This window comes from Squalius cephalus, assembly GCF_949319135.1.
Source record: "Squalius cephalus genome assembly, chromosome: 18".
Taxonomy (NCBI): Eukaryota; Metazoa; Chordata; class Actinopteri; order Cypriniformes; family Leuciscidae; genus Squalius; species Squalius cephalus.
In genome coordinates, this window is record NC_137139.1 from 25,946,585 (window position 1) to 25,969,863 (window position 23,279).

At 40.3% G+C, this 23,279-nt stretch overlaps 1 protein-coding gene across 1 annotated transcript in view; it reads right to left on the minus strand.

The window, feature by feature from the left end:
• plxna2 (plexin A2) overlaps positions 1-23,279 on the minus strand; it is a 175,135-nt gene that overhangs the window by 54,926 nt on the left and 96,930 nt on the right. Inside the window, exons 5-12 of the mRNA XM_079849341.1 lie at positions 21,098-21,221; positions 19,267-19,420; positions 17,457-17,553; positions 13,852-13,966; positions 12,684-12,884; positions 11,959-12,055; positions 10,554-10,753; positions 1,494-1,645 (exon numbers count right to left, since the gene is read on the minus strand). Of these exons, the coding sequence (XP_079705467.1) occupies positions 1,494-1,645; positions 10,554-10,753; positions 11,959-12,055; positions 12,684-12,884; positions 13,852-13,966; positions 17,457-17,553; positions 19,267-19,420; positions 21,098-21,221 (1,140 nt within the window). The remainder of the gene's footprint in view (positions 1-1,493; positions 1,646-10,553; positions 10,754-11,958; positions 12,056-12,683; positions 12,885-13,851; positions 13,967-17,456; positions 17,554-19,266; positions 19,421-21,097; positions 21,222-23,279) is intronic.

Here is a 23,279-nt window from a genome sequence, read left to right on the forward strand (position 1 = left end):
ATACGCGGCTTCTCGTTTCCGTCTGCGGGTTTGATTGGGTCCAGTGGCGCATTCTCCATTTCCTCATGACACCCCTTCGCCGCGCCATACAAATGAATCCACTCCCACTCGGCTCGGCTTCGTCCCGCTCGGATTAAACTGCTGTCAGAAGAGAGAAGGGCTGACAAATCTCCCTCCTACAGCCGGCAGCACGCCGTGCATTTCAATTACCACACGTTCCCCTCTCGCTCTGCCCGTCCTCGCCTCAGCGGCAGAGAGAGGCGCTGTGGACACACACTCCACCTGAGTGCAGACACTGTGCGCTATTTATATCCCCTTACAACATGACGGCATACATGTTTGAAAGCCAAACGTTCAGAATTCCTGTCTACACTAAGGTCAGGCTGAGTTTTAATGCAACGTCGAATTGCATATTGTAAGCCGCTCATCCCAAATAAGGGGAGGGGCAACATTAGTAGCATACACAATGTTTTCCTCATGTTGTGCTGGGGAAGAGATAAACACCTGTGTTGCATTGGCAAACAGGGATCAAATCTATAAAGGTATGATGTTTTTTCTTGTTTATGGTGGATTTGTTCTGCTGAGTTCCTTGCTGAGGCTGCCGTGCCGGGACATGGGCTGGATATTGTTACATGACGCGTGCAAATAGATTGGGATGGATAATTTGAAGTGGTTTTCACGAACTAAGTTTGGGAGCCGCCGTTGATTTCCAGAAACGCTGTATCCAACATCTGGTAGCGGGTAAGGAAGCCAGCAGTGATGCTAGTGGGTAGATATTACACATTTCACCATTTAACCCAAAGTTTTTTGTTTTTTTTTAATCAAATGGTTGACAAAAACAGCTGAGTACAGACATTTTCTGCATGTCCTAGCAAAAACTACTTCTACAAATCATCACATTTTAGACCTTCTAGCCCATTCCCCCAGGAGGTATGATATTAGTGATAAAATCCTGGCTTAAGGATATTTACAGATAGGGTTAATGACAATCACAAGGGAAAACAACAAAAACAGATGCTGAAGAATGGGACCTACTCCAGGCAGAGACCAAGCCAGGTCTGTTTGGACTCTAGTTACGGCTTGTTTCTGCTTCACAAGAAAATATAAATGTTTCAGATAGAAATGTTTTCCTGTTGTTGTTAAAATGTTTCTGAGCATATAGAGCATAAAAGAAACGGTTGTGACTGTTGCCATGCCTTTCATACTTAGCCCTGATTGGTCGCTTAATGCTTGTGACATCAAAGCCATGTTCACTGGATCCTGTGTGTGTGTTTAATGGACTCATCCCGCTGTGCTTTAAAGTAAACTGGATGAAAACCCAAGGAGTTTTTCCCCCTCATGAAACAGCTTCTCGGTATGTGTAATGTAGGACATTATCTTTTCCAACTCCTGCTATTTTGAGAAAGATTAAAGATAAGCTAAAGCAGCTTTTTCCCATTCTAATCTTTCACAGCATGAATTCATTGGAGTTTTACAGCTCCACAGTCACTCACTGTTCAGCGATGATGTAGCCGTTCTCCTGCGGGGTGCATTGGACTCCTGCTACTTGCACGTTGTTGACCATGTCTGGGAAGGACAGGCCCAGGTTCACACCACGGATGGTCACTCTGGTGCCCCCTTCTGGTGGTCCTGCCACTGGGGTTACCTGAAACAAGAGAGATAGTAATTGATTCATTCAGTGAATGAATCAGAAAATCTTTTTTTTTTTTTTTTTTTTTTTGGTAAAAACCTTTTTATTTATTTATAAATATATTATACACTACCATTCAAAAATGTAGGATCGGTAAGATTTTTTTATGTTTTTGAAAATGCTCAGCAAGTCTGCATTTATTGGAACAAAAGTACAGTAAAAACAGTAATATGGTGAAATATTACAATTTAAAATAACTTTTTTCTATTTATTGTATTTTAAAGTGTAATTTATTTCTGTGATGACAAAGCTGAATTACACCAGTCTTCAGTGTCACATGATCCTTCAGCAATCATTCTAATTAGCTTATTTGGTACACACAAAAAACTTTCTTTTTATTATCAATGTTAAAAACAGTTTAAAAGAACAGAAATTGAAATCCTCGGAAACAGCCTAAACTAGTTAAAGGTCTCCAAATGAACCTTTTAAAAGGATTCCTTTTAATTATAATTGGTTCCTTTCATTGTGTTTCACTTTAATAGCACCGAATTAGATATCAGTAAAACTTCATTGTGGCAAATTCCTAACCTATTAATGTTACATAGTACATTGCAAATTTCCAGTCAAGACTGCAGCAGATCTGCATGCTGTTGCCACAGGCAATAAATCTAACACAAGGCCATTTTAGTCCTCGGAGCAGCCCACCCTCTCATAAAATACAATATGGCCACTCAGCGTGACCTTGGCTCTGGGTGCCAAAAAGCCTTCTGTGCTGTTAAAGCCCAAGAGAAGCTCAGTCCTGGACCCTCTCCAGATCCAAATATCACTGAGAGAGAGAGGGAGAGGGCGACAGACAGACCAGAAAGCCACACGCACAGTATAGCCACTACATACACAATCAATAAACCATTTGTGTGCAGTCATGTGGAAGTAAAACTAACATGATCAAAGTAAGAGCATCTTCTAAGTGTGCCTGTTTACTGATCTGAGACCAGTGCGGTGCGGGAAGTGGACTAGATCCTGCAGTCGCTCTATGGGAGCAGTTTAGCTGGGAGTTTAGTGGACATTAATTGGATAGGATGTAAATAAGTGTGTCACTAGTGAACCTAAAGCCCGTGACACACCAAGTCGACGTTCGGCCGTCGGGCAGTTTTTGTGCGTCGGCCGACTAAGTTTTCTCAGTGTGTTCCGCACCGTCGGCTAAAATTGGTCCTCGTCTGCTTTTTTCCGGTCAATTTGACATGTTGAATCGGCGTCGGGCCGTCGGTGAAAGAGGGAACTCTGATTGGCTGTTCAGCTTAGTGAACGAGTCAGTGCATGAGAATAATAGCAAAACAGCGAGCAAAGAAGTCAAATCGGTACAGATAGAAGGCTGTTCTAATGTTACGTCATCTTACCCGAGTGTTCCTTGGTGAATATTTCAATATTAACATGAGTGGAATACAGAAAGTGTTTAGCAGGATTGATATTCAACACGGTAAGCACGCACTGCTTTGTTTATGGTTTGTGTATCTGCAGCCTCCAGGGTCGGTTTCCCCTTTTGAATGACGAATATAGGCCTAGATGAAAATATCTGCAGAAATAGACAGTTGTCTCATTTACACGCAGGCGCAGAACGCGCATTCTAGCTGACAGTCGCCTGTAGTTCTCTCGGTGTGTTTAAGTGCAGCTTCTTCCCCCGACGCACACGACGCGAGGCGACAACACAGTTGCTTTCATCAGCGCTAGTTCTTTGCCGTCGGTTTGGTGTGTCCCGGGCTTTAGGGTGGAAGTATATGAATCTTTTATTGCTTCTTAGGAACACAGGACTGGAACAGACGGAAACATCCGTATACAAGGGCGGAATAAAAGAAAGAATGGAATGCTAAATATATTCATATCGGTCCGAGTCAGCATCAGACTGACTATCTAAGACAAACTAACAACAGAAAACTGTCTAAACTGTTGAAATAATGCATGTAATAGCATAACACATACTTTAAAAAAAGTCATTTGTACAGTATTTATGCACTGTAAAATATGACCATTTTCTTTATGCATGAAATATACAATGCAGCAAAGTTTGTACTCCATTCTAGTTAGTTTTTTTAATGTTTCAAATATAATGAAAACTAAAAATGAAGTTCGATATCACTTCTATTGTAGGCTATACTGCACATTTGGACAAACGGAAGCTTGAGTTTTCGAAATGCAAAAATAAAATAAAATAAAATACGTGTATAATAAGGTGGCCATTTTGTGTTTAGGCTATTCATTATAAAATTAGAATTTCATAATATTTTATAAAATGAATGAAATCATAGTAATATAGTTGTATTAGGCCACTTTATTTAGGTACACCTGTTCAACTGCTTGTTAAAGGAACACTCCACCGTTTTTTTTAAATAGGGCTTATTCACCGTCTTTCCTACATTTAGATAGGTGGGCAAACACATTTTTGTCTCAGTGCATGCATTGTTTTAGTTTGGCAGCACCACCGCTAGCTTAGCATAGCATAATGAATGGAATCCTTTGTTGCCAGCTAGCATGTTGTGAGTAAAAGTGATCAAAACATAAAAAAAATAAATAAAAAAAAACTAATTACTTCTTGTGGCCTGCATATTCACAACGAGTACAAATAGCAATGCAGATTAAGACTAGACGATTTCCTAGGCAGATATTGACTTGGGACTATATTGGGGTGAAGCATAGGCGAAGCACTGCTACTTGGGCGCAGAGATATCACGCAACACCTGAAATCCCCCAACTTCCGTCAACATACCGGCGTGAATAGTAGCTGGCTATTTTTCTTACAGTAGACATAGTGAATGGCGAAGAACATGGCGGATTTTGTGAGAGACGAAGAGCGTGACTTCTCAGATAGTCAAGATCCAGAACCATACCTCTATGAACCAGAGTTTGAGAGGAGGAGCTGAGTGCTTTGGAAATAGAACGACATGAGGAGGAGATTGCGATCGCTCAACAGCCTGAGGACGTGAGGATGAGAGCCAACATGAACTGGTGGTGTGAGTGTGGAGAAATATGCCAACCTATGCCGACTGAAATAGAGTTTCTGTGCTGTGGCGAGTGGGACAAGGTACTGCCATCGATGACCAGGCTCAACGTGGGGGATTTCAGGTGTTGCGTGATATCTCTGCGCCCAAGTAGCAGTGCTTTGCCTGTGCTTCACCCGAATATAGTCCCAAGTCAATATCTTCCTAGGAAATCGCCTAGTCTTAATCTGCATTGCTATTTGTACTCATTGTGAATATGCAGGCCACAAGAAGTAATTAGTTTTTTTTTTTTAAATGTTTTGATCACTTTTACTCACGACATGCTAGCTGGCAACAAAGGATTCCATTCATTATGCTAAGCTAAGCTAGCGGTGGCGCTGCCAAACTAAAACAATGCATGCACTGAGACAAAAATGCATTTGCCCACCTATCTTAATGTAGGAAAGATGATGAATAAGCCCTATTTCAAAAAACGGTGGAGTGTTCCTTTAACGCAAATATATAATTAGCCAATCACATGGCAGCAACTCAATGCATTTAGGCATGATCTGCTGATATTCAAGCTGAGCATCAGAATGGGGAAGAAAGGTGATTTTAGTGACTTTGAACGTGGTATGGTTGTAGATGCCAGATGGGCTGGTCTGATATACTGGGATTTTCACACACAACCATCTGGGGTTTACAGGGAATGGTCCAAAAAGTATCCAGAGAGCAGCATTTCTCTGGGTGAAATGCCTGGTTGATGAGGAGAATGACCAGACTGGTTTGAGCTGATAGAAAGGCAGCAGTTATTCAAATAACCTCTTATAGCCGAGGTCTGGAAAAGCTTGGCCTGGTCTGATGAGTCTCGATTTCTGCCACGACATTCAGATGGTAGACATGGTAAACAACATGAAATCATGGCTCCATCCTGCCTTGTATCAATAGTTCAGGCTGCTGCTGGTGTAATGGTGTGGGGAATATTTTCTTGGCACAATTTGGGCCCCTTAGTACCAACTGAGCATCATTTAAACTCCACAGCCAACCTGAGTATTGTTCCTGACCATATCCATTGCTTTATGACCACAGTGTACCCATCTTCTGATGGCTAGGGATCCTGCTTCTAGCAGGATAACACTATCCCACAAATCTCAAATAATCTCAAACTGGTTTCTTGAACATGACAATGAGTTCACTATACTCAAATGGCCTAAATCCAACAGAGCACCCTTGGGATGTGGTGAAATGGGAGATTCGCATCATGGATGCGCAGATGACAAATCTACAGCAACTGTGTGATTGTATAATGTATATATGGACCAAAATCTCAGAGGAATGTTTACAGCACCTTGGTAAATCTATGCCACAAAGAATTAAGGAAGTTTCTGAAGGCAAAAGGGGGTCCAACTAGCATTCACGTATTCTTTACGGATTATATAGATATATTCTTACAGAATCCACTTTCATCTGTAGATTAAATCTCATGTGATAATAGTCTGGGTGTCAGATTCCAGCTTCACTCCGAGCGTGGTGCTGTTCTGACTGGCCATTACAGACATCAAATGGGCTTTATTCATAGAGCATAAATATCTCTCGCATTGACTCACTACTTCAAAGTCTCGTCGGCCCACTCTGAGGTGAAAGCACTGCCTTGTTTGACCCAGCAGACAGGCTCCTTCGCCTGGTTCCAGAGATACTATTTGATTCCAACTGCATTTTCACCCCCATCACAAGAGTGACTAAGAATTCCAGCCTCAGAATGAGAATGTGGACCTTTTGAGAAGATCTTCTCACGAGTTGTTTGGCTTTGAGTTATACGGACACATGCACACAGATACACTCCCAGCCACGGGCCAGTGTCATGTCTTGAGAGTGTCTCGGGGACAAACAGGGAGTCTCTTCATTCTTAATGCATGCTTTTTAAAGCAGAAGCCCTGCCTGGATGCCCCTTACCCAACATGTCGTGATCTCCTCGCAGGTAAAAGTCTTGTGCTGCAGATGGTTTAGAATGGGTCTTTCGCTAAGTAATGAAGAAATGCTAATGCTTAACACCAGCACGTTCAAGTCTAACCGGGGATGAATTTCCTGTCCTCGGAGGGTTTTCACGCACTCAATTGCTGCGTATAATTAGGAAGCTGTAATGAAAGTGTGCAGCAGGAGGACGAAAGGTGTGATTTGTTACCGGGATTGGAGTCTTTTCAGCTGATTCAAGCACGTCCCCAATTCACACTGAGATGCAATTTATGGGCTTGATAAAACTCAGCTTATGACTTGTTTCTTGCTGCATAAACTGCACACTAAACACTTTATTTGCTCTTAAATGTCCCGTGGTTGGCTGCGATAAAGACTGAAAGGGGGGAAAAAAGAAAAAAGGGCCTTGGTTTTGAACTTCGGCCAAGCAAGCGAGTGTTTAAGTAAGGAAAGAAAGAAACAAGGGACTTGAAAGTGGTGCATCCAGTTTAAAATTGGAGTTTGTGGTTGAGTGATTCGAGCTGAATGCTCTTCTGTAAATAGACATGTGACTTTGTGGAAAAGGATGTGTCGTACTAGACAAGCGTTGTAGCTCTGATGGGAGAGAAGGTTCTATCAGGCTCAGTATAATTTATTCATGATGATTTTCACCGTGAACGGTCTCTCTAGCTGTCAGTGTCGGGGTGTGTGTACCAGTGTGTATTTAGGCCATTATTTCCTGAGGCTTTGGACCATGTTTTGAAACAAATTCATGGTTGGTTTCAACTACATTTCTAAGTGCCCAGAGACTGACCAGGAGATCTTGAATACAAGTTTGTCTGTACAAAAACAAACAAACAAACAAACAATTAAATTTATAAAATTTTAAATAATATATATATTATATAAAAAATCCTAAAATTAAAATAATTTGAATGTAGTCTAATTTAAAATCTTGCATAAATTTTTGCTCAAGATCTTGTATTGACAATGCAAGAGTCCAGCACTCTTTAAAGTCTTCTCCAGCATATCCCAAAGACTTTCAATAAATTTAAGGTTGGGACTCAGAGGTGCCAATTCATGTAAGAAAATGATTCTTCACGACTAAACTATTCTTTCACAATTTGAGCCTGATGCATCTTGACATTGTCATCCTGGAATATGGCCACGATGTGTTTTCCTACATGGTTGTTTAAAAAATGAAAAGCTACACACTCCATCAGTTAAGGTTAGAAGAACTGTTGCCAAACATAGAACATGCTAGAAACATAATAATCACAGCAATTATGATCCAATCATTGACTCTCAAGCATTTGCCTCTTTAAATCCAAATAGCGACTCTTTTTGGGGCCGGGCAGTGTATTTTGTATAGTATGCTATATATAACAAATCTTATAATAATCAATCATTTGAAAACAAACCAGCAATACTGAAATAAAACTGCATTTAAAGTCCATAGTTCAAAAAGTTTTTCATGGCTGATCCAACCTCAGTTGTGTGAAGCACGAACTGACACCAGTCTTTCCGTGACTGAGCTACTAAGCAGAAGCTCAGAGACCATCTGAAGTAAAGAGCAACGTCAAGACCAGCTTCAAGTGCCTGACTTTCCTCCACATTCATTTGATGCTGAACCCTCAGCTTTCACTGAGGACTTAAGCCTCATTAATATTAATAAGTCTTTAGAGGAGGGATAGAGTGCTGCTTAATAGAAGTGTTAATCATTTATGACTGTCATTTTCGTGTAGGCAGATCTCGCTAATGTCTATGTATTTGCACAAATCAGCTTACAGATGTCTACATTCAGACAAAAACAGGAAAAATAACAACGAAATTAAGAACAAAAGACATTCACGGAAACGACTGATCTAGAGGACATTTTTACATTTGTGTGTTAGTGAGACTGAGAGAGGAGAAAATGGAAATGAACAACTTGGAGAGAACAGATTAAAAATGGATGAATTAAAAATATTCATACTAATTTGCTTTGAAGGAACTGCTCCACTGCATTGTAATGTGGTCTTGGCAAATGCATATGTTTAAAACACAAAATGCAGTGCTCTTTTTCCATTTGGGGTTTTCAACCTTTAATGTACCTATGGTACATATTGTATAAAAGTGAATGCTGTATTAAAAGCCTGGTCTGTAAGAACACACACATAGTACCATTCCAAAGCCATTAAAATAATCAATATTGATGTAGACAGTCATATAATTGTAGTACAAGTGCATTTTAATTATACTAGTAAATTATGAAGGAACAGCGATTAAACATTTAGCTGAACTTTAGTTTCTTAACTTTAGCTTTGGTTGAAGTAAACTAAATATAATATTTTTCATACATATTTTTTAATTTTTCTCAAAAATGTAAGACCTTTAAAATAAAATAAAATAAAATAAAAAATAAATAAAAAAGCAGTGCTATTTAGCAAAAATAGATAAATTACCATGCTATCATTAATTAAATTACACGTCTTTTACTTAAAAGTATAACTTAAATTGTGCAACAAACCAAATACACATTGACATATTCATATTCACACCTCCACGAACAGAAACAAAGGCTACACTAATAATGCTATTTTATTAACACTTTCCATCAACAAAAACAGAGGTAATCCATCACATACTGTAGCTCTTAACCCTAATTTGCTCATTCATCCTAAATGAAAACAGACAACGGGAAGTCATAACCCTTACTTTTTAATTGGTTTGTGTGCACATGGGGCAACAGCTTGAGATATGCAGACTGCAAACAGCCACATGAATCAATGAGTTTCATGAATCAGGTACTTTAAACACAGGGCACTGGTGCGTTACCTAAACTAATTAAACACCATGTCTTCCCTCAGTCTCCCAGCACACACACACACACACACACACACACACACACATCTCACAGTATGCCATCAACATTCTAACATTGTGTTAATTACAAGAAAACGTAAGATATTGGCAGCTAGAGTGAGTATGACTGACGATGAGAGTGACAGAGAAGCTGTGAGAGAGAGAGAGAGAGAGAGATTACTCATGATACACACAGCTCACCTTTCTCTGAGAGTCTATGAATAGCAGCATCAATAAAGTGCTCAGTCAGACTACAGAGTAGAAATATGAGCTGACCGAGAATCTTCCACACAACTCTCTCTCTCTCTCTGTGTGTGTGTGTGTGTTGATTTTTCCAAGTTATGAATCATGCTGAAAACACATTTAAGATGTATACTTTCAGCTGAAAAGCATCCCCATTTAAAAAAAAGGTATAAATAAAATGTATATATTGACTACCATTCAAAAGTTTGGGGTCTGCAAGATTTTTTAATGTTTTTGAAAGCTGTGCTCACCAAGGCTGCATTTATTTGATCAAAAATAGAGTAGAAAACAGTAATATTGTAAAATATGATTACAATTTAACATCTTCTATTTTAATGCTTTTAAAAATGTAATTTATTCCAAAGCTGAATTTTCAGCATCATTACTCCAGTCTTCAGTGTCACATGATCCTTCAGAAATCATTATAATTATATATGATTATATCATTATTACTAATTAATGCTGATTTGCGGCCCAAGAAACATTTCGCACTATTATCAATATTGAAAACAGTTGTGCTGCTAAATAGTTAGGTGAAAACAGTGATTCGTTGAATACAAATCTTTTGTAACATTATAAATGTCTTTACCAGCCCTTTTGATCAATTTAATGCATCCTTGCTGAATAACAGAATTAATTAAAAAAAAAAACGTATTGACCACAAACCTTTCAACTGTAGTTTACAAATAGATGATTATACCTCCCATTTCACAGTATTAAGCTTGAAAAACATAAATAGAGATCTGTGTGCATCATATATGTTAAGAAAAATATATGTAATTCGAAACAGAATTATGCTGTTCTTGTATGTCTGAAACACTTGCGCATATTTCTGCCATATGGGACTCAAATCAGATCATTTATGACAGAAAACCAGATTGTTCTTGACTCAAGTAAGTGTATATTTGACCCACCTCAGTGATTCGAGGGTTGGTGCACTTCACGTTGGTGCTGGCGAGGTGTAGCCAGCGGCTGGTGTAGGGGTTGGACATGGGACAGTGCTGGCGAAGGGTACAGCGGCCCTCCATGCTGCACCAGCCACACTGGAACTTCCTCTCAGCCTTCAAACACACGCCACAGCTGTCCCTCTGAGCGCCACACTTATACAGATTCACTGTGGGACAAGTGGAAATTAGTTTCTGAATGAACGCTGCACTATTCTACAATACACAACAACTTGAGATTTAATTCTAAGTTTTTATAAAGTTTTCAGGAGGGTTAGGTTGACCTATCTGACAGTTTAAGAGAGCTATCGATCATAAACATTTCAAGCTCAGCATAACCATGATGCTTTGGAAGTATTGCTGAGCATGAGAAAAGTAGCTTCAGACTCTAATTTTTCCATAAACATGAAATGAATAATAATGAGTATGATCAATAACCTCAAACACTATTTAAAGGTCCCGTTCTTCGTGATCCCATGTTTCAAACTTTAGTTAGTGTGTAATGTTGTTGTTAGAGTATAAATAATATCTGTAAAATTATAAAGCTCAAAGTTCAATGCCAAGCGAGATATTTTATTTAACAGAAGTCGCCTACAGCGAACGGCCCGTTTGGACTACATCCCTCTACTTCCTTCTTTAATGACGTCATTAAAACCGATTTTTGACTAACCTCCGCCCACAGGAATGCTCCCTCAACTCTACCGAAATTCGTTTATGTACTTGCGCACTTCTAATAACTTACTGTGTTTACTCAGCTCTTACGGTGATTTTCTGAAGTAAAACTGACGCTTCATCTTTTGTGTGATGTACAATAAACTTTATTAAACTCATCAGTTTGATCATCATTCAGACAGCAGACTTGTAGGCTATTAATAATAAATAATGGATACATACACGCAGATGACAAATACGTAATAATAACCGTAATTAAACTACTAAACTATACCTGTTTCATCTCTATACAGCACTCTGACTCAGTAGGCATTATTGTCCGACTCGAACTGAACACCGTTACTGAGAGTTTCTGATATTATCATCATTCCGTGAGATGAAATTGTCCTGAGAGACTGTGCGCCAGCTCGTGAAGCTCCGCCCCCTGTGTCGTCCAGCAGCAGCTCATTTGCATTTAAAGGGCACACACTAAAACAGCGCGTTTTTCTGAGCCCCAAAAAATGACAATTTAAACATGCTGTAAAAAATGATCTGTTGGGTATTTTGGGCTGAAACTTCACATATACACTCTGGGGACCTCAGAGACTTATTTTACATCTTGTGAAAAGGGGCATAATACAGGACCTTTAAGGCAGAACTATTCTGGCAGAATCAGACAGGTTACAGCATACTTACATAGAGTTTATTTTCATGGGTTATTTACCTTTGATGTTCTCAGGATTGTCAATGATGAAATTTCCATTCCACACCACTGAGAAATCCACCGGCAGTTCGCTAATTCTCATCCCTTCATACAGATACTGCAGAGACGGAGAGATGGAAAGAGGTTACAACATTTTCCTGACAGCGCATACGCTGAGATAATGTAAAGTTTATGATTTTTTTAATCGGATTTTGTCTTTGCTGTGTCAATTATTGATTACAACATGCAGCCAAAAAGTGAACAAAAAACTGGCAGAGCGTGCAAGAGAGTCAAGCAAATAACATGAGAGAGAAAGAGAAAAAGAGAGATGGTTTGACTGTATTAGTGCTCTTATTGAGTTACTCCAGACTTGCATCATCAGTCTGAGGAATAAGGAAGACTTTCAACACTCCTATTTTCTACAGCTTGGACAATGAGCTCCAACTGCCTTCATCTCTACTTATCGAGTGTGTGCGTGTTCATTTGAAAGAGAATGACAAAAAGTGTGAGAAAGGAGGAGGTAAAAGGGTAAAATATACCTTGGCCACGTCCAATTCATGATCGTGTTCGTTATAACATCACGAAGCAGGTAACCAGTGCTTAACTAGCTATAAACTGTGCTCTTCTGGATCTCAATCTTGTTTTATTTATAGCTCGGATGATATTAGTTACGTTTCATCATCATTGTGAGATATCTCATTGTGATTTTTCTTTCCCATGAGTACACAAGCACACCAAACACATACCGAGCTGTTCTGGCACTGTACGCTGGAGCTGTTGAATCTGAGCGCTGTGACTCTGTGACTGACTCCTTGTATGTGTAACACACACTCGTAGCCGCGCTGACCCGACTGGGGTTGGGGAAGGTTCCGGGCTTTCAGGGTGATGGGCTTCACCTCCCCTGCCGGGATCAGGATCTCCTCAGAGCGGACCAGTTGAGGACAGTCCTAAAGGAGTGAAAGGAACAAGAGGTGAACGGGTAGTCAAGACAAACTCATAAAATCCTAACCTAAGTGTACTCAGAAGAGAACAGATGAAGTGAAAGAGCCTTACAAAAAAGTACAGTGCACATAGAAATTGTAACAATGTACACAACCCCCACACATGCTCCCCATGCTCTCACACACACAGCCAAACCTCAGGTGCTCTTTAAAAGCTCTTTGACGTTTTACTCTCTAAAAGCTGTGTGAGGAGATGCCATCCACTAGTATGTCAGCCAGTGAGAGGTGTCCCTAGAGTCTCTTTAATACACACACACAGGGAAATGGGGACTTCTACTGTTTCGTAATAAAGCTAAACACAATTATTCTGAAACCAGAAAAGGCCTGAAATATCCTATATACTATATATACACTATAGCAGGGTAACTTCTAGGACAGTAATGTTCTCCCTAAAGTATAAGGTTGAAAACACACACAAAAATGCACAAATACATATGTACACAAACATACACTTACACACATGTAAGCCTGCACACACGGAAATGCAAATGAATGTGTACACACACACACATACACACACCATGATTGATCATGCACCTTAAGGAGGTTTTGCCTGCGTGAGTGTGTGTTTATTTTGTGCATATGGCTGTGTGTGAATAAGTGGGAAGCCTGTGTGTGCTTTGAGAGAGAATATTCCGGATATCGACCGCTAATTGCTCGCTGTGAGAGGGTGAGCAAGTGTGTTTACCACCTGACAGGGTGTAATGTAGCACATTGATCAGCTGAACACCTGCAAATGCGTGCACACATACACACACAAGCACAGACAGAGTCTCTAGCGAGGCGACCGTCGACTTCACACACACTTTTCAGCAGCTATTATTGGAGGCTCTTCCCCAGAGTTTTGTGATCCTGTAGATCTGCTACCGAGAGACTCTAACCTCATACACACAGTGTGTGTTAGTGAGCGTACCTCTGAGGCGTTGACACGTCCCTCCTGGAAGGAGCAGCTGGAGGGATCGTGGGTGCAGAGGTTTCTGTACTTGCACCAGTGGCAGCGGAAGGAACTGGTTACACAGGAAAGACACCTAAACAGATGGAAAGAAAGAGAGAGAGAGAGAGAGAGAATAAAGTATTATTACAACTCACTGATATCTCTGATTTATGATCCAAAGCCATTTTTTGAGGGCACTGTGGAAGTAGTCAGCATAAAATGTAGCTCTGGGTTTTAGATTAGCAATGGGGAGCAGGTTGTGCCTTTGAGACCAGAACTGCTGTGTCCTTGACCTTTGCGGCTTAATGCTGAATAAATTAAAAGTGTGCTGCGGAAATTTGCATGTGCCGTTGGACAGCGCTGTGCCACTGAATCTCACATGTCCCACTGAATCTCACAGATGTAATGCAGCTCTGCAAAGGTTAGACTTCAGACGTACAATTATCACTCTGGTACTGAGACATACAGACTTTATTAAGACATATAGTCGTGCTGTGACATATGATTTGCATTAGGACTGTATTGTCTGTGAGTGAGACAGTGAACTGCCTGATTGAATGTAGAATGAGGTATCTTAAAGAAAAAGAGACACAATCTAATTCTAATTGCAGTAGTGTAGTTGTTATCCTTAGCATTGTAATAGTTAGTAATTGTGACAAAGTTTTCCTAAAAAAGAAAAAGAAACCTAGTCTAGAGGTTAAATGGACATCCAGAAGAGTACACGTACAAGAAAATGCCTGTTTACACAAAGTCCAATGCGCCTAAACAAATTAACTAGTTTTCTTTTTGAGGATATCCATATTATATAGTGTTAACTGTAGCATAAAAGGCCAAAATTGAGATAAACCATGGTTGAGATCCCAGCATAACCTCACCTCCTGTACGGAATCTCTATTTATTTGTATAATCAGTATTACAATATGCAGCAGGCAAACCATGCGAGAATACAGTCATACATTTCAAGCACGTGTGCATATGCATGTATCTGTGTGCGTCCCTGCAGCGGTTATATATTTATATGCAGATGAGCAAAGCTTACGAGAAAGAGAATCTATAGTACCAGCACGTTCCAATAAAACACTTACATCAGTCCCTCTAATTCAGAAGCAAAGCCCTTCTAGGGCGAGCGGGCCTTGTTCTATTTGCAATGGAACATGTCATATATTTGATGTTGAGGAAACTTGGAGACGCTTCTAGGGTTATAAACCTCTACATCATTTTGGCGTCCAAGAGTTTGTGTTTTCTGCGTGCCAGTTAAATTATACAGAAGAGTGTATGCTACAATATTCATCAGAGCCGGCTCTTCACTGGGCTCAAACGGGCCCACCCGATTGGACGGTGAGATTTTTATAGAAATCGAGAGCTAAAACCAATGTACCACGCTGTACTTAATCACTGTGTTGGGAACTCATGATAAATTAGAGCATTTTACAACATTTGAAGTGAAAGGAAGAGTGGGAGGAAATTTACAAAGGCTGAACGCATCAAAAACTGAGCCAGGTTGAACACACAAGGAGGGGTCTGACTCTTTCTGTCTCAGACTACCCATAATCCCCTGTGCATTGGCACAGAGGACCGACGGCGCTCCGTGTGAGGTCTGCGTGTTCAGAGGGATTGGATACAGGGAGTTTGTTTGATTAGTTCCAGATCTGTCAGATGCTTGGGCGACATGGCTGTGAGAGAGCAAGGAAGTGAAGGGAACGGGGAGGGGGCCAGTCTTTCGCAGCCAGCCAATCAGCGCCCTCGGAAGCTACCTCTTCCTGAGCCTTTTAGAAAGCTTCCAGCAAACTGGGGGGCTCTGTGATCTCCTGCATCGAGCAGCATCTGTTCTCTGCAGAAGGCACGCTTATGAGATGTGGTTTAGAATACACACAAGAGGCTACGAGTAAACGCTAAAACACACATAAACATGCACGCGAGTGAAGTTCGGGAGCGTGGCGTGTACAAAGACACAAAGCGCACTCAAACACAAGCGGTTGTTTATCAGCCAGCCTCCTGGAGAGACGAGATGCGGTCCAACTCTCTCCTCTCTGATCAGCCATCATAGCAGATGAAGTGGAATTGAACTGTGACAGACAGCGATGCCCCCAGCCGGAGCGTCAAACCCACAGCACACTTAGATTCAGCAATTCAGACATCTCAGCCTCGACACTTGAGAAATGTCAAGCAATCAGCCGGCATTTGCCATAATGGATGCTTTTTATAGCTGCACAATCCTCGCCAGTCGCGGGAAAGTGCAGCCTGGGAGGGATGCGATCCTAGTGGCCTGCAAAAAGCGAATTCGGACACACTGCGAGAATCTGGCGTCTTGATAAACGCTTTGAATATTATCAAAACGTCCCGTGGGCCTGAAACATTCACAGTTTTTCCATGTTGCATAACAGTTTTGAAATATTCACAGCGAGCGCAGTGAGCTGGCTGAGCGCCGTGACACAACGCTGATACTCTACGACACAGGAAGTGAGAGAAATATCAGCAGGGCTGCGTATGTGGGACGAATGCATCATGAAGATAAATATCACAGAAACCGGAGAGATGGATAGATGGAATGACACATCGTATATCTCATGATGTATCTGGAAAAGAATTCAGAATGAGTCGTAACGCTGAGCAACATCCGCTAACCACTAGTTATGCAATCAAAACCTACCCTATGTTGTCAGTTTAACTTGCGCCAATTACAATATTCATTTTCAATTAAATATTTAACTAGCTCTTCATCTGAAACAACTTTCCTTTTCTGCTGTTATCACTGACTGTGTGGGCTATAAGATAGTGTTAACCATTAGCCAAATAGCTATTTAGGCACAGTTTTAACACACTTGAATTCCATGTTTTGTGTTTTAAGTTAAGTTTTCATTTAATTATAAAGCCGTTGAAACATTTGGTGTCAGTAAGATTACTCAGCAGGGATGCATTAAATTGATCAAAAGTCACAGTAAAGACGTTTATAAAGATTTTGATTTCAAATCAATTCTGTTCTATCCATCAAAGAAGCATAAACAAATGGTTTCCACCAAAATATTACGCAGCACAGCTACTGTGCCATTGACAATAATATGAAATGTTTCTTTAGCAGCAAATCAGCATATTAGAATGAATTCTGAAGGATCATGTGACACTGTTGAAAATTCAGCTTTGACATCACAGAATATATTACATTTTAAAATATATTCCAATAGAAAACAGTTATTTTAAATGGAATAATATTTCACAATATTACTGTTACAAAATAATACTGTTTTTGATCAAATATCAAGCATAAGAGACAAACAAAAACATTTCAAAGAACAAACTTTTGAATGGTAGTGTATAAAAAAAGAGCTATGAAATTAGAACTATAAAATGAAGAAATCATGAGAAATGTTTGAGGTCACATTGAGTTCTAAGACTATGAGATCTGAGCTTTTGGTAGAGACGTGCAAGATTCCTGGTGTATTTTCTTCAAAAGAAAAACCTCTGAAGAAGGATATTTGAGCCATTTTTGCTCCATTTAATCTATCTAGGAAAAACAATTAATGAGTACTCACATGCAATTTTTCTTTTCTATGGAAATTAGTCAAATGAAGTGTGTGTATACTCACAGCTGGTGCACGCTGCAGTTGTAGAACTTCACCTCTGTGCTAATTAGCATCTGACCCGTTTCCTTCGAGTTCAGCCTGAGCTCGACACCGGACCAGTCTGAAAAGAGAGCAAGAGATTAGAACATTTCTGTCGCATTGCATTCTGTTGTGTTTGGTTTGCCACCCTTTTTTCAGCTTGCTTCATGCTCAAGCTGTCTTCTGATTAATACTTGGCATACCTCACATGGTATTCTCACAGTCAAGCGGAGCCTCGAGCAGCTCTGCAGTGTGTGGCATCCAAGCTGATATGAGCATATTTGGCGTTTTTTTTTTTTGTGAAGACACGCTATTGTCATACCGAACACAGCTGAGCCCTGCTGTTAATGTGAAACAGGCCCGCGGGCGGCAGCGTCGATGTAATGGAGGAGGAACGGCTGGCATCGCCACAGAACACCAGCCAGGCCAATCCTGTTTGGCAGGGTGGTGGCGTGGAGAATGCCGATCGGCGTGCAGACCAAACTCTCGCGCTCGATAAGCGGCTAGCTCTTCATACTCAAATAAGCACAAGCTCCGTCCCAAACAGGCAGCAATTCAGATAGCATACAGCGTGGGGAAGTCAGCTGTGACCCGAAAGCACTCCTCTTCCCTCCTTCACACCTGTTTCCATGCTTCGTAACACGGATGAATGGACTGAAGGGTAAAAAGTTGGCATTTTGAAACATTTTTAGACCGTTTCAAGTGCATATGCCAACGGCAGTAACTGGCACGCAATTCCCAAATGCCTGACTGTCTTGTGCCTTGTAGCTATTGGAAATAAACTAGGAATCGAATTGGTCACACCCACGACTCTATGCGCAGGTATTTCCACACATGATCGATGTTCATAAGCTCCTATCGAGCCGGAATCAGTCAAGAGAAAGCAGCAAATGTGAGGCACCGGGGGATTAGATGACATTTACCTGAGGGAGCCCACTGATTGGATAACGCTCCCCCCAATAAGAGCATGGGGGTTGTGGGTAAACAAAGCTGTCATTTACTGTGGGCTGGGAGGAGATTATTGTGATTCAGATAATCACAACCAACTTCTGCCGCATATATGGCCATCTGCTTCTCAACAGAGGTTAGACTGGAAGCGCATGTAGGAATTTGTCCGTGGACAAATGTAAGCTTTAAAAGCAAACAAACAGAGTAATCTTGCTGTATAAGCGTTGCTAACAAACTGAACACTTATCCGATACGTCTGTAGTGACATACAATTACATCATGCAGTTTTCCGTGGAACTGGATCCTCTGATTTTGGTTTCCCACATTGCAAACTGATCCCTGATTATACTGCTAACCACAGATGACTCTAAACCCGATTGTTGAAAAGCATTGGAGAATAACTCCATCCCTGGAGCTATTATGGGTAGGGAGAGGGCAGAGGGCTCGTCACCTGTAATGGGTGTAAGTGTGTCTGAGAGCACGCATGAAGCCCTGGGGCCGACCTGAGGTCGTTGTAGGCTCATTAGAGCCGCGGTTGCACGTGGCTAGTGGGATCGATGGGGTGGCTTGAGTGTGAGAGCGGACGGCACCGCTGAAAGAAGCCCTCATTAGGAAGCAAGACTGTTGGTACGCTAGAGAGGGTCTATTAATAGAGCATCTATACAAGAGAATAGAGATCACCTCTCTGAGGGGAACAGGTAGACGGATGGATAACGAAAAAACAGAAGAGATGTCAATTGATAGGGAAGGTTGAGTGCATGGAGATGAGAGCAGGAGAAATCTATGGGGTATAAAATAAAGCACAAATATGGAGTTTTAGTTTAAATGGTCTAGTTTGAATAAATACCTTGATCTGTGGGGATGATGGGAACATCTTTAGCAGCGGGAGATGTGCAGAGAATCTGATTCCCATCCACTCTGCCCTCAACCTCCGTCAGGTTCCCGAAGGAGCAGGTGATTCCAGCAGAAAGATCCGGAACATCTGTCACTTTCACCAGCAGCTAGACAGAGGAAAGAGATCATTTAGATTAGATCAGGAGTTTTCAAGCTGGAAAATAAATGTATTGCAATTATATAACTATTATTTTATATTTAAATAATAAATGACATAATTCATTATATAAACCGACTACATGCCTGAACCAAGCCACAGCTCAACAGAAGAGATTCATTTCTGATCAAATAACCTCAGTCTCCTCATACGGGCAAAGTTCATTCTACGGCAGATGGTCTCACACAGCATAAACTCCAACCATCATTACAGACTTAACCTTATAAAGACTCCTGCTCAAAGAGGGTTGAAACTGGGCATTTAACAATCCATCTATTATTCCTCTATCTTTGAACTAGATCTCCTGTATTTCACACGAATGCTCTTGCACATCTTCTCAAAGCACACATGGTCCTCTGAAGTCATTCTCTGGGGGACCGGTGACACATAGGATGAAGCTCACAGACTATAAATACACACATTTCACATGCCAGGAGCGAAGTGCAGGCTGGTCTTCACACCACTGAAGAAGAGGACAATTATTACTGTGACATTTGTTAAGATTGCTCGGCTAACTTTTTGTTTTTACCATGCCGTTTTTCAACAGTTCTAGCCGTCTTGCGGCTCTTCTGAGAGCATGTACGTTCGGCCCATCTCATTGCCTTCCTTCACCCTCTCTTTTAAAATTTCCCATCTCCAAATGGCATCCAATTACTTTTAGAACCACATGGATGTTCCTTTCCTTTCACTCTTTAAGCCACAGCTACAGATTTGCTAATTAGTCATCTTGTTATTCGTTGCAGATACACAGACTGTACTCAAACATCGAGACAAAACATTGTTTGCGGTAAGCATGATCTGACCTTAACAACATTGACAAGGCGTGATTGGAGTCTCTATGTTTTGCCTTTGCTCCTTTCATTGCAGGTTAGCTTTTTCTCATTTCTCTTCATGGCTGCTGATGTGCAGGGAGGGCTAATTGTTGCTAGTATTTCTAATAAAGGTAATTTGATTGTTTTTGTTGCTTTTCATGCTCCTCTAGCGCCCGTGCGGATGGGTTTGTTGTCATGGTGATGGTTTCCCTTCATTGTGCGACGCGCAGAGCAGCGGTGACCCTGTTGTCATGTTGTCGAGCGCTACGGCACGACAGAAACATCTAATTTAGAGCCGGACACCTCATTATCTTAATCAGGTAGCTGTGATACAGGGACTCTATCAATTATCTGGACATCACAATTTTTTTCCCTGGCTTCGTAGGGAAGTTTGACCAAGGTGAATACCTTCATACTTGCTTGTATGCCTGAGATGCCTGCACTTTTTTGCGTGAATAAAAAGGTATCCATGAGGGTATAAAATAATGACAAAAAGCCCTGAATAGATATCTTTGTCTCCTTGAACGCAACTCCTACTCCGGCCCACATGCTTATTTGGCATCTCACCCACGCATATACCTTTCCCAAAGGCCTCTGTTCCCAGATATCTCGCTCTCCGAGCCCTCCCACACAGACCACGCTTTCCAAACCCAAAACTGTTTATCTAGACATCGCACTGAAAACTAATTCATGCAAATTTTTCTCGCTAGAAGGAATGTATGCTCCTGTATTTCAGTCAATATCACCTCTAGGTTGTTAAGGTGGATATGTGTTCTCGTGAGTAAAGGTTATAAATGGTTTGTGAGGTGTCTCACCGGTACGCTGGGTTCAGACACAGCGATGCTGTCCGGGTACACGGTGGCTTTCACACACTGACTCAGTGTGGCGGCGAAACGGTACGGCTCGTTTGCCCGCTCGCAACGATCCCTTTGAGAACACCTACATGAGAGAGAGAGAGAGAGAGAGAGAGAGAGCAGTAGTTAGTTGGGAAGATATTTTGACAAGCAAAAATATTTTCATTTATAAATCTGCCAGACAATACAGTGCATTCAGAACAAGCATAATCATCAGCATGTGTGTTCCCAGAGAATCACTGCAAGCACTATACACATACCATACAAAATAAAGGTTCTTTATTGCCCTATATTGAATGCAAAGATCCCATCCATGGGATCTTTACAATCTGTAAAAGGTTCTTTATAGTGGAAAAAGGTTATTTAGATTATTCAAATGTTCATCATACTAAGAAAAACATGGTTCTTTTAAGAAATGTTCACTGAAAAATTACTGCGAAAATACCCTTTTGGAACTTTTATTTTTTAAAAGTAGGAAGATAACTCTTCTCTAACCACATTAAGTTCTGAGTAACACAAACCAATAAACAAAAACAATATATATATATATATATATATATATATATATATATATATATATATATATATATATATATATGTTTAAGGAATATCCAGTTGACAACTGAAATTCTGTCATCATTTACTCTCCTTCATGCCAAATAAAGACATGTTTATTTCTAGTACATTTACATTTACATGTACATGTACTAAGCACATTTAAAAAGAGCTGTACAATTACATAAAACAAACAACTACAACTAATAATCATTTTTTGTTTCATTTTCAAAGTAGCCTTTGGCTATATTCCAAGTCTTTTGAAGCTGAACAGTAAACAATGTGTAAAAAAGGCAGAAATTAAAGTCATTTTTTGCTGAAAGGCTTCTCCTCAGCCAAAGTTCTCAAATCTCATTCAATTCAAGAATGATGACAAGAGAACTAATGACATTTGATACAATGAAGTTAAATCTGGTACAACGACATAGATGAGATTTCAGAACTATAAAGGAAAAAAAGATCATTAAAAAAAATATATATTTTTGCAGTTCGACAGTCCCAATTAGGAAAAAGAGCACTCTGGACACTCTCCAATGTCTTCTTTTGTGTTCCTTTGGAATGACATGAGGTTGAGTAAAAGATCTGTAACTTCCATAACTTTCTTCTCAAATTTTCATTTCCAGGTAAACTTCATCTTTACAGTTCAAAAGCTTTGCTTTTAATGCTTTTGAAATAACTATCTTATGCTTACCAAGGCTGGAAGTAATATTGTGATTTATTTAAAATAATAATTTTAAAATGTAATTTATTCCTGTGATGGCAAAGCTGAATTTTCAGCACTTAATACTCCAGTCTTTAGCGTCACATTATCCTTCATAAATCATTCTAATATGCTAATTTTCTGCTCAAGAAACATTTCTAATTATCATTGATAATGCTAAATAACGTTAAATTATCATCAATGTTGATAATGTTAAATAATGTTAAATTATTATCAATGCTGATAATGAGAAAACCGTAATACTTTTTTTTAAGGAATATAAAGTTCAAATGAACAGCTTTCATTACTATCAATTTTGATCAATTTAATGCACCCTTGCTGCAACCCCCCCGGCTACATTCCACACAGGCTTCATGAGCATCTGCTGCCTTCAGCTGCTGTCCTTGGTGCTGAACACTTCCATACCATCACTTTCCCTTGAAAGAGCAATCAGTAACATCCAATTCCAGATGTGTAAAGCTGTCATTACGGTCACGAGCCAACAATGTTCATGTACACGTACAATTCCAGAATATATCCTCTTATTCCTCTCAAAGTATTTTTTACTTGACCAAAGGCACTGATGGACAAGAAAATGCATTTTTTCTGCTAAATGACCATTTTGTTAATTTTTGTTGCATTTACACATATACTGGCTCACAAAAAGAAACTACTACAGTTGATTCATCCTACTGATATAAATCTTTTGCGAATTTGAGGGTTGTTATTTTTACTTTTCACACTGTATTCATTCAGCCTGTCACTTGCTTTTGACTCAGCCTCCGTCTCTCTTTGCTCCTCTATCTCTGACAAAGAGCGTGTAGGCTTGCAATTTGCCGTGTCTTTTTTAACATGCCTAATGCTCCGGGGGGGAAATGACACTTAATG